The 12,987-nt window shown below is 33.6% G+C and overlaps 1 protein-coding gene across 1 annotated transcript in view; it reads right to left on the bottom strand.

Moving 5' to 3' along the window:
* The window catches only part of LOC127730412 (adenylate cyclase type 1-like), a 92,512-nt gene extending 79,885 nt beyond the window's left edge, over positions 1–12,627 (bottom strand). The window contains exon 1 of the mRNA XM_052238814.1: positions 11,210–12,627. Within this exon, the coding sequence (XP_052094774.1) occupies positions 11,210–11,818 (609 nt within the window). The 5' untranslated portion in view covers positions 11,819–12,627. The remainder of the gene's footprint in view (positions 1–11,209) is intronic.
* Between the last annotated feature and the right edge of the window lie 360 nt (positions 12,628–12,987).

The following is a 12,987-nucleotide window of genomic DNA, read 5'->3' as shown; positions in this document are numbered from 1 at the left end:
TGTTCCTTTATTCATATGAGGCTAGCTGTCTCCATACAGGAGCTTCTTATGAAGAAAGAAACGAAGTATCCTTTAACTTCACTTTCCGCTATATAGATGATGTTCTTTCCCTAAATAAATCAAACTTTGGTGACTATGATGAACGCATCTATCCCATCGAACTTGAGATAAAGGAACAACAGATACAGTTAAGTCTGCTTCATATCTTGACTTACATCTAGAAATTGACCATTGTGGTCGGTTGAAAACAAAACTTTACGACAAAAGAGATGATTTCAGCTTCCCAATTGTGAACTTTTCATTTCAATGTAGCAACCTTCCAGCAGCGCCTGCATAAGGAGTATATATATCTCCCAGTTGATACGATATTCCAGGGCTTGTGTTTCCTATTATGATTTCCTTGATAGAGGGTTGCTGAATACAAGGTAGCTATTAAACCGGTGAAGTTGAAATCATCCTTTCGTAACTTTTACGGACGCCATCACGAGTTGATTGACCGTTATGGAATATTTTTTTCACAGGTGACGACGGATATGTTCCAATTGTCGTAACTACAATCTCGTCCCCTTCCCTCGATTGTAACCTACCGAATTAGACATAGCACCGGGTTTGTACTAACATGAGTAACAGGACGGACGCCACATGTGGAGCAGGATCTGCTTACCCTTCCGGAGCACCTAAGACCCCCCCCCCCAGTTTTTGATGGGGTTCGTGTTGCTCAATCGTTGGTTTTCTATGTTGTTTTGTGTACTGTTGTTTGTCTGTTTGTCGTTTTCTTTTTTAGCCATGGCGTTGTCAGTTTTTTTTCGAATTATGGGTTTGAATGTCCCTTCGGTATCCTTCGCCCCTCTTCCACAAGGTAACAGTCCGCAGGAAGCTGCCCGCCCCCTCCCCCTTTTGTGGGAAAAAATTGGTTGATTATATAGGGAATCACTGAAGCAAGACTTGAGCGGCCCCCTATGAAAATTTCAGATAGATTTTGAACCGAAGACTTTTGAATACTTAAAGAAAGTTTACAGACGTTGTTAGCAGTGAAGATTGTAAAAGTAAATTGTGTGTTAAAGCCCACTGTTAACCGTTTTTATTGATGATAATATATTACGTTCATTGAAATCTAGCCAACTGAAAAATATACACTCATCAATAAAAAGCTAACGGAACATAATAATCAAGGAGGTGAAAATTAACGATATAAATGGAAAAGTCGTTCCGTTTGTCAAAACATTTTGTTTGTAGATAACTACAAGAAATTTTTGAATTGAAGTGTAAAATGAGAACAGCGATAACTGTTAACGTTGGAAGGATTTTAAGGGGAGCAAGTTAAGATTGGTTGATAACTTCATTTGCATATATCTAAGAAAATCGAATTCCCTACAGAGTACAGATCGTCTAAATATCTGTAGATAAAGTCGAAAATATCTCTCAAATTGTTTCGTGGGGAATGCACTCGGATTTATAACACTAAAGTCACAACTCTGCTAACCATTGCTTGTCCTCATCTTCATTCTAAACCCTCGACAGTATGTTTTAACCAACAAAAAAACGAACATAAGGAATGTCGAGCAAAATAAAAATTAATAGCATTAGTATTTTCTTTTGTTCGTCTAATTACTGCATTTTTGTAAGCTTTATTAAAAAAATTATTACGACAACATCAGACATGTGGTCAGATACAGTTGTATTCAGTTCAATCACCCTTGGATCGCTTTTCATTGACGTTCGAACAACGATATCTCCTTATATTTCGTATTTAAATATATAGACAATAGGCTAGTTTTTCACAGATTTTATAATATCAAAAATACAAAAAATCTAAAATGGTTTTACAGAAAATTATACGAATAAAACCCTCGACTTGGGGACTGTTCTAATGATATTAATCATATAAATGGAGACATGCTCAATTTAAATATTTATGCAATTCTATGATATTTTCCTTTTATAAACTGCTTTAATTGTTTTCAAATAACCTTCACCGAAAGATAAAACACCCCCCTTTATACCGCATATCTTTTATTCCCTCCATTAAGTTACATGAGTTTTACTCGCTGGTTTAACCAGAGTACAAATTAATATGCCGAACGAAACCAATAACTTATATTGTGAAAAAAGATTGTTGAATATTAAAGGCTAACATTGGGATAACGAAAAGGAATTAAATCGCAAAATCAAACCATATTGCAACATATATTTTTATGTGTGCATATTCAAATGTCAGAAAATATCTATTCATTCAGGATGAAACGAGTTGAAAGCCATAAGATGTCAAATCAATTTAGCAAATAAAATCTGAGCAATGCAAGATATGTTCACATGTATAATACTCTCCTGTCTAATTTGTATGTACATAATAGATATATGTTTTTGTGGGGCTCTCAACTATATGCACATTACTGTAATTTGGTATTGCTCTCTGCAGCTACAGTACAAAGTTAAGGAGATGTGGTATGATTGTCAATGATACAACTATACACCAGAAACCAAAGGGCGAGGATTAAAAAATTATAGGTCAGTGTATGGCCTTGAACCCAATACCGTATAGTTAGCTATAAAGGGCCCCGGTAAGACAAACTATAAAACTATTTAAAAAAAAATTAACGTCATAATTTATGCAAAAAACAATAACAAAAAAAATCAAATATGGCAGACAGAAACCAACGACAAAAAACATGAATAACAGGCTCCTGACTTGGTACAAGCACAAAAAACACTGTGCCGGAGTTTAATATGTTTGTGATCGCTCCCTCCCTTTCTACCCAGGGACAGTCGTGTAACAACATAACATAAGAAATATTACAACCCATAACTTTAAAATATAAGTCCATGCACCACAAACATATAGAAACATCCCTCTGCATCCACATAGCGCGAGCGACAAACCCTGCTGAATCAATATATATATATATATATATATATTTATAATCATATCATGTATATATCACTATACATTGTCTCAAAACACAAAATCCATTTGTACAAGGCTGATAGAAACATTTGCCGAGCCTTTTATCCTGTTTTGAGCCGATTAAAAATATGTTTAAACAATACCTCTTTGGTCCTTTTTGGGGACAATAATTACCAATCAGATATCATGGAAATCAGTATCTTGAATTAATAATACTACCAAAACAAGATAAAGTTCAAGATTCCATTTGTTTATATTTTTCATCGAACAAGATCACAACGCGAGTTCACCTGCTGCACAAGATACGATAACGTTACCCTGTGTTATCAAGGATGCACACGCGGGCCGAGAGTTGTCATTATCAACTAGCATTTAGTTCTATCAAGATAATCAAATAATATTAAACATGTTAAACGTTACCAATGTTACTGCACCAGATGTATATTTCGATAATCAATATGATTTCAGTGAAATCCAAGGTAAAACAATTGAAGATACAAAACCTTGTACAAATGTTGAAAAACAAAATTATGTAACGGAAAAGGCCATAAGTATAGCCAAAGATGGACGAGAATTCTGTGTTACACAAGAAGGAGACACATTCCTAAATTTCAAATGATTTCCTTTATTTTATAACAGCAAATTTCAATTAAACTAAATGTGGATAGTGTCCACATGTGGACACAGATGATGCCCCCGCTTGCATATCATATAGTTATAAAGAGACATAACTGAAGAACGGTAAAAGTGACGCTATCCAAATTTGAATTAGATCTGAGTTTTGTGGTAATAAGCATTGTGTGTAAGTCTCACAACATTTGGTTGAGGCTAATTTAAGTAGAGAACAGAAACTAAAAATTCAGCAATTTTTCTATTCGTAAACACGCACAACTCCAGAACGGTTGTGTATAAGTTTTATAACATTTGGTTGAGACAAACTAAAGTTAGAGAACGGAAACGAAAAATTCAGCAATTTTTCTTTTTGTAAACACGCATAACTCCAGAACGGTTGTGTATAAGTTTTATAACATTTGGTTGAGACAAACTAAAGTTAGAAAACGGAAACAAAAAAATTGTACTTGATCTTAGTTTTGTGGTAATGAATATTGTGTATAGGTTTCATAATGTTTGGTTGGGGCAAACTTAAGTTACAGAATGCAATCTTTCGATTTATAAAGGGGCATAACTCAATAATGGTTAAAGTGACACTACCCAAATTCAACTTGATCTGTGTTTTATCAGTGGAAGTCAAAATTAAACATTGCATTGTATAAAGCATTGATTGTAGTTGATTCAACTATAATCATGGACACAGGAAGATAACTCAAATTTTAAAAATTACTTGATATTTAGAAGAAAATAAAAATTTTGCAATTTTTCCATTTATAAAGGGGCATAACTCTAGAACGGTTAAAGTGAAGCCACCAAAATTCAAACTTGATCTGTGTTTTGTGGTAATAAGCATTGTGTATAAGTTTCATAACATTTGGTTGAGGCAAACTTAAGTTAGAGAACGGAAACGAAAAATTTTGCAATTTTTCCATTTATAAAGGGGCATAACTCTAGAACGGTTTCAGTGACGCCACCAAAATTCAAACTTGATCTGTGTTTTGTGGTAATAAGCATTGTGTATAAGTTTCATAACATTTGGTTGAGGCAAACTCAAGTTAGAGAACGGGAACCAATTTTGGGACGTACGTACGTACAGACGGACAAGGGTAAAACTTAATGTCCCCACCGCTACGGCGGGGACATAAAAATTAACTATTTTTTCATACCGAAGTACTGGGCTAACGAGCTGATGATACCCTCCGAAACTAACAGTCAACCAGCAGAGGTATCGCTATCGACCCATGAATATAATTACAACATTAAACAGTACCAGTGTTACTGCAACAGGTGAGCATTTCGAAAAGTCAAAATGGTTGAAAATACAAACCTTATAATAAAATGCTTCGCTGGGCGCAGCTTGATACGACCGCAGAGGTCGAACCCTGAACAGTTGGGGCAAGTATAGACACAACATTCAAGCTTGATACAGCTCTGAATTTGGATTGTGATTAAATATTTGACACAGCATAGGTTTCTGACACAGAAAGAATGTGGTCTAAGAACTGGAATTTTTTTAATTTACCTATTATGGTCCAATGTCCAAAATCAAAATACATGGTTAGATTCAGCATATCAAAGAACCCCATATATTCAATTTTTGTTGAAATCAAACAAAGTTTAATTTTGGACCCCAACTTGGACAAACTTGAAAACTGGTCCCATAATCAAAAATCTAAACACATGTTTAGATTCAGCATATCAAAGTACCCCAAGAATTCAATTTTTGTTAAAATCAAACTAAGTTTAATTTTGGACCCTTTGGACCTTAATGTAGACCAATTTAAAAAACGGGACCCAAAATTAAAAATCTAAATACACGGTTAGATTTGGCATATCAAAGAACCCCAATAATTCAATTTTTGATGAAATCACAAAGTTTAATTTTGGACCCTTTTGACCTCAATATGAACCAATTTGATAGCAGGCACACAAAATAAAAAATCTAAATACATGGTAAGATTCAGCATATCAAAGAACCCCATATATTCAATTTTTGTTGAAATCAAACAAAGTTTAATTTTGGACCCCAATTTGGACCAACTTGAAAACTGGGCCAAAAATCTAAAATCTAAATACATGTTTAGATTCAGCATATCAAAGAACCCCATATATTCAATTTTTGTTGAAATCAAACAAAGTTTAATTTTGGACCCCAACTTGGACCAACTTGAAAACTGGTCCCATAATCAAAAATCTAAACACATGTTTAGATTCAACATATCAAAGAACCCCAAAAATTCAATTTTTGTTAAAATCAAACTAAGTTTAATTTTGGACCCTTTGGACCTTAATGTAGACCAATTTAAAAACGGGACCCAAAATTAAAAATCTAAATACACGGTTAGATTTGGCATATCAAAGAACCCCAATAATTAAATTTTTAATGAAATCAAACAAAGTTTAATTTTGGACCCTTTTGACCTCAATATGAACCAATTTGATAGCGGGCCCACAAATAAAAAATCTAAATACATGGTAAGATTCAGCATATCAAAGAACCCCATATATTCAATTTTTGTTGAAATCAAACAAAGTTTAATTTTGGACCCCAATTTGGACCAACTTGAAAACTGGGCCAAAAATCTAAAATCTAAATACATGTTTAGATTCAGCATGTCAAAGAACCCCATATATTCAATTTTTGTTGAAATCAAACAAAGTTTAATTTTGGACCCCAACTTGGACCAACTTGAAACCTGGGCCCATAATCAAAAATCTAAACACATGTTTAGATTCAGCATATCAAAGAACCCCAAGAATTCAATTTTTGTTAAAATCAAACTAAGTTTAATTTTGGACCCTTTGGACCTTAATGTAGACCAATTTAAAAACGGGACCCAAAATTAAAAATCTAAATACACGGTTAGATTTGGCATATCAAAGAACCCCAATAATTCAATTTTTGATGAAATCAAACAAAGTTTAATTTTGGACCCTTTTGACCTCAATATGAACCAATTTGATAGCGGGTCCACAAATAAAAAATCTAAATACATGGTTAGATTCAGCATATCAAAGAACCCCAAGAATTCAATTTTTGATGAAATCAAACAAAGTTTAATTTTGGACCCTTTTGACCTCAATGTGGACAAAGTTGATAACGGGGCCCAAAAATCAAAAATCTAAATACATGGTTAGATTCAGCATATCAAAGAACCCCATATATTCAATTTTTGTTGAAATCAAATAAAGTTTAATTTTGGACCCCGATTTGGACCAACTTGAAAACTGGGCCCATAATCAAAAATCTAAATACATGTTTAGATTCAGCATATCAAAGTACCCTAAAAATTCAATTTTTGTTAAAATCAAACTAACTTTAATTTTGGACCCTTTTGACCTTAATGTAGACCAATTTGAAAACGGAACCAAAAATTAAGAATCTAAATACACGGTTAGATTCGGCATATCAAAGAACCCCAATAATTCAATTTTTGATGAAATCAAACAAAGTTAAATTTTGGACCCTTTGGACCTCAATGTGGACCAATTTAAAAACGGGGCCCAAAATCCAAAAACTTAATACACGGTTAGATTCAGCATATTAAAGAACCCCAAGAATTCAAGAATAAAACCCCATTGAAATTGATCAAGAAATAAGCAATTTATACGAAGTATCTTCTTTTGCACAATACTGTGCAATTGAATATTTCTTACTATTGTGCAATACTGTACAATTGACAATTTCTTGCTATTGCGCAATATTGTGCTATTGGATATTTCTTGCTATTGCGCAATACTGTGCAATTGAAGATTTCTTGCTATTGTGCAATACTGTGCAATTGAAGATTTCTTGCAATTGTGCAATACTGTGCAATTGAAAATTTCTTGCTATTGCACAATACTTATTATATAATAATTTACACATCCTGTTTGGTGTGTATCTCCTACCATATCATTATTATTTGCTTTTAAATATTAATCAGAAATAACCAACTTAAAATGGAAAATTTTAAAAGAAAAAAAAAAGGAAAAAAAGAAAAAAAAAGAAAAAAAAAAATCCCCCCCCCAAATTTTTTGAACCCCCTTATGATTCATCACCCCCAAACTCAATCCAAGCCTTCCCTTTGTGGTATGGTACCTTGCAGTACAATTTCAGAGGGATCCATACACTTGAACACAAGTTATTGTCTGGAAACTAGAAAAATGCTTATTTTTGGCACCTTTTTGGCCCCCAATTCCTAAACGTTTAGGGCAATTACCCCCAAACTCAATTCCAGCTTTCCCTTTGTGATATCGAACCTTGTAGTACAATTTCAGAAATATCCAAACACTTACACACAAGTTATTGTCATGAAACTAGAAAAATGCTTGTTTTTTGCCCCTTTTTTGGCCCCTAATTCCTAAAATTTTGAGGCAATTACCCCCAAAATCAATTACAGCCTTCCCTTTGTGATATGGAACCTTGTGGTACAATGTCAGAGAGATCCATACACTTACACACAAGTTATTGTCTGGAAGTTACAAAAATGCTTATTTTTGGCCCCTTTTTGGCCCCTAATTCCTTAACTGTTGGTACCATAACCCCCAAAATCAATCCCCACCTTCCTTTCGTGGTATTGAACCTTATGGTAAAATTTCATGGAGATCCATTCACTTAAACTAAAGTTAGAGTGCGAAAACCAATGTGTCTTCGGACGACGCCGGACGACGCCAGACGACGACGACGACGACGACGACGACGACGACGACGACGACGACGACGACGACGACGACGCCAACGTCATACCAATATACGACCAAAAAATTTTCAATTTTTGCGGTCGTATAAAAACGTTAGAGTAGATATAACCGTGAAGGATCTACAGCGTACAGGAATCAGAGCTATATGAGGGAGATGAATTTCTTAATTTTAAATTACTTTCTATGTTTTATAACAGCGAAGTTCAATATAAATGTAACAATATATCAGTATGTTCATACTAGTATATAATACCGAAGTGCGGAGCTACTTGGCAGTTGATACTCTCGTGAAAACTTTTCATTTACAAAATCTGTCATATATTAAACAGTTGCGTAATGAATGCTTTGATTATGCTTTCATTTTTGTAAGTTTTATGGTTCCTACGTGTACTGTTTCTTTTATATGTTGGTCTTGTACTTGTATAACAAAATCCTCCCGTATATATATGAGGAGTCTTACACTACAAACTTTTTTCTAGTGTCGCTGTTGTTACACATGACAGTGTATGTAATAGTTCAATTCGATCACATATATCTTCCAGATCAACATAGATATTTCAAATTAAATATTTTTATACAGAGAAACAAAAATATTGTCTTTTCAAGAAATGAGAAACAGAGACAGAGAAACATACAAGTAATTACATGCAAAAAGAAACCAAACAAAGAGAACAAAGGTTTCTTGGAAATCTGCGTACCTAATGTCATATAAACTGTCATTCAAACTTTTCAACTATTACTTAATTCAAGAAAAATTTCGGACAACCACATTAATCTTGAAAAAAAACATCTTTATTTCAAGACCATCACACATTCTAAAATCAATTTGTGATGGTTGTTCTGTCGTAAACACTTGGTTTGGAACCTTTTGCACAGAACTGGCGAACTAATGATCATGACGAGACGCAACCTTGCAAAAATGTTCTTTAAAATGACGATAACACTGTTACACGATAGGTTTGGTACTGATTGATTGACCAATATGTTCAATATGCCATGTATGCGGGGAACTTGAAAGTTTTACACCAGAACCTGAACGTTTGAAATACATTTATATATATCATGTATATAATTGATAAATCGTTTTGAATCAACCATATCAACTGAAACCAAATAATTTGCGTCACTTACTCAGATGCCGACCGGCGAACAAGTATGGCCGCAATTTAAACATTGTTCTATTATAATTTGTGGCCTTGGTAAATGTATAGAAAAAACTACCAACTGAACAAAACGAAACTTAATAAGTCAGAAAGATTAATATACACTCTCATTATTTCCTCAGTCTGTGATTCATATCACAAGTGCAGACGTTTGGCGGAGTAAAACAATGCGACTAGAATCAGAGATCACACACTGGAAGAATATCTAAAGTAGTTTCTTCTGTATTCATGACTTGAATTCGACATTACTGTAAAGGCAGTCAATATGAAATTCACTCGGAGTCTCTTTTCTTACACCAATGATAGGAAATCGAAAGCAAGTATATCAGTTAGACACTTGAAATTAATTTGATTTGTCTTGATTCTATATATTTATTTTCTCAAAAATACGTTTTAGGAAAATTAGCGAAGTCAGGATATAAATAATAGAAAGATTAATATGAGTATTCCAGTAGAAGACTAGAAGACTCTTGACGACCAAAAAAGAGACATATAAAACACATAACCTACATATAAAGTATCATAACATTTTAATATACACATGTCTTGTTCAAACACCAAACAACAACATGTAGGGTAAGTATCTATATATAAAATGTCTATACCGCAATGAGTCAGGTGCTATTCCATTGTTTTCAAAGTAAATATTATTTTTCTATACATACTATAGTGTTTAGATGTATTTAACATACATCGATGTTTAATCATCAGCTTTAGGGACGACATTTGAATTTCAGGAGGGGGGGGGGGGGGGGGTTGGCAGGAGGAAATGAATAGCTTGGCCTGTTTAAAGCAGAAAAATAAAAAAGGTAAACAACCGTGCATACGACAGAATGAAAATAGATATTCTGCAGCACAAAATGCAGAAAACAATTGTGTTCAAAAGTGAAAACTCGCGCGGCTATGCCACGGAAAATAATAATCATGTGTAGCAATAGATTGAAAGACTACGTGGATCATTTTGTGAATAGTCTATCCTCATAAAAATCCGTCTGTTCCCCAGAATATCAAATGGTCGTCCCCTTATACAGGTATGGAAGGATTTTCTTTTTCTCTCTCGGAAAAGTCATTACGAAATAGTTTCAGAGACGGATATAATCATACAGATCAAATATATTCAAACATTTATCTATCCAAAGTTTTGCAGTAACATTTTAAATGTACGACCATTAACAATCCTATGTACTGTCTTGTCAAACTGGAAATACATTTTCTAATGTTATGTCAGATTTGTATGGGTCAAGCTGTCAGTTACCCTGAATTGACGAACACCATATGTAAACAAAACTTTTCATTAAGAAAGACATGTAACGGTTTAATGGTCATCATATCGGACGAGACATCGCCGCCTGCGGTTACCAACCTTTGTGTGAAAGTGTGTATTCTGATTGTCAGTCTTTAGGCTTAATGCATAGTTTATATTAGATAAATGAGATAACCAACCGAGTTTTATATAAAAATTTTGGCAAATTAACTTCTATTCATAGGTTGGGTGCCATTTAATGAAGTATCGTATGTCACTGACAAGAACATCGACTTGAATACACCGGGTACTTTTTTCAGTACTAATAGTACTTTAATCGTTTTACGTCTTGTCATTTAGATCTGGGTATACGAATCAGCTGACTATCCTGACATATGTTAGTTCCTTATAATAATACTTGGTTGTCCGTTATATTGTTTTAATCTTATCATAGGTAGTTGTTAAGAAAGATTCGAAAAGTCAAGATAACCAGAGTATCAATCAACACCGGAACTAATTTACTTGTTTGTTTTGATTTATCAACTTAGTTAAGACCCTCTTTTATTAGATACACATGTTTGTGTAAATAGGTATAAAACTTACCTGTCGCCATAGTAACGAATAAGATTTTTTTTCTACGATAACCGCCGAAATAACTAGATGACACAGGGGAAGAATAATTCCCAAAACTGCTGCAATATATGTCCTCAGTGGCATTAGTGAATAAATCATGAAAACGACAAACATCACTTCCCAAACACCGTCTGCTACTGTGTAAACTGTCCGGATTCTTCCAGGAAAGTCAGGACCGAGATCAAATGGAAATGAAAGAATTGCAAAACAAAATAAAAACGGCAAAATTATATAACAAATAACAGGAAAGTTGGTTTCTTTGGTAAATCTAGTTTGTAATAATACGTAAATTCCTATAAATATTAAACACTGAATTCCCAAGTATATTCCACTTATTGTCACATTTTTTACGTAAACAAATTTTAAGATTGATAAACAAGCAGTTAAAATAATAAAAACTCCAAGCATGTATCCAACAGCAGATTGTTGTAAAGTATAAACATAAATTTTATAAAGTCTCTCTAATTCAGCACTTTCAAACTTCTGTTTACCTAAAAGTCTTTCAATTTTGCGCTTCCTCCTTTTAAGCATTGGTGTTATTTCTGTCCTGCTTTGTTCTGCGGCTTCCAAGGACTGCATGTTTTTGAAACTTTGTTTATCTTAATCCCGATCTTGATTATAACTAAATCCTTTGCGACAATTTGACAGATAACAACCGATTTTATAACGCTGTAAAGACTATGTCACAACTTCCCACGTGTATCTCCAAGTGCCTATCATCAAGATCATTCTCAACAAAATTCGTTATCCTTCATTCATGGTAGCCCATTCACATATCCGTCCAAAATATTTATTTTAAACACTTCTTAAGCATTTCTCTATTGTGAATGAAATAAACTTTAACAATTGCTTAATAATAAAATAGCGTCGTCGCGTGTGTACACACAATACTTCATTTTTCTTTGTATTTAAACTTCACCTCACGTCCCCTTTTGACCTGTTATTTCCTTTCAGAATTTCACGTTAGATGTTCAGAAGTTTCACGGTGGGTTAATCTTGTGCATCTGTTATTTTCTATGCGTTATTCACTCAATTATACCTCTAACTGTGTAGCTCTCCATCTGTTTTCTCAAAATCTATTTATATCAACACGGTATGATAAATTGTAATCCGTTTCCCTCTACAGTAAATCTACCTGTTGCCTACACACTATTATACTTTCTTTCATTCTTTCTATAGTCTTTGATGGTATCTCTGTTCATTGTTGTCTGAATGTTTGCTATATATTACATATATTAGCATCTGCTTCGCTTAACACGGGTGACTGAATGTTATTGGAATTGAAAAAAGGTTGAATGATTTCCTTGTACATACGTAATGTTCCTCCTTACCTTAATATCTGTCTAATGATTTAAAAGAATGAACGACGGTCTATAAACGTCCATTCTGGACAACATTACAACGATATATCAAGTTACAGAGGAAAATAATTTATAAATGTGTGTATAATGTGAGAGATATAGACGATATGATTTATTTTTGGAAAAGTAGACAAAGATTTCTTTGTGGTAAAATGTACTCTAAATGTTTTAATCGTTCAATAATATTAGATTTATTGGATAGAGAGAAAAATCAATTTACCAAGTAAATTCTACGTAGTTAAAGATTTTGATTAACGGTTATAATCAACAGCGTGCAATGATTACATTACTTGAATATTACTATTCTGATTTCTGTATCTAACGAAATGAAATAATATACAGCATATATATGTTTTCGAAATTCTCACAAACCATGTGTGTAACCAG

The sequence above is a fragment of the Mytilus californianus genome, unplaced genomic scaffold (genome assembly GCF_021869535.1).
Source record: "Mytilus californianus isolate M0D057914Y unplaced genomic scaffold, xbMytCali1.0.p SCAF_2, whole genome shotgun sequence".
Classification (NCBI taxonomy): Eukaryota; Metazoa; Mollusca; class Bivalvia; order Mytilida; family Mytilidae; genus Mytilus; species Mytilus californianus.
This window is presented reverse-complemented; position numbering and strand designations above follow the sequence as displayed.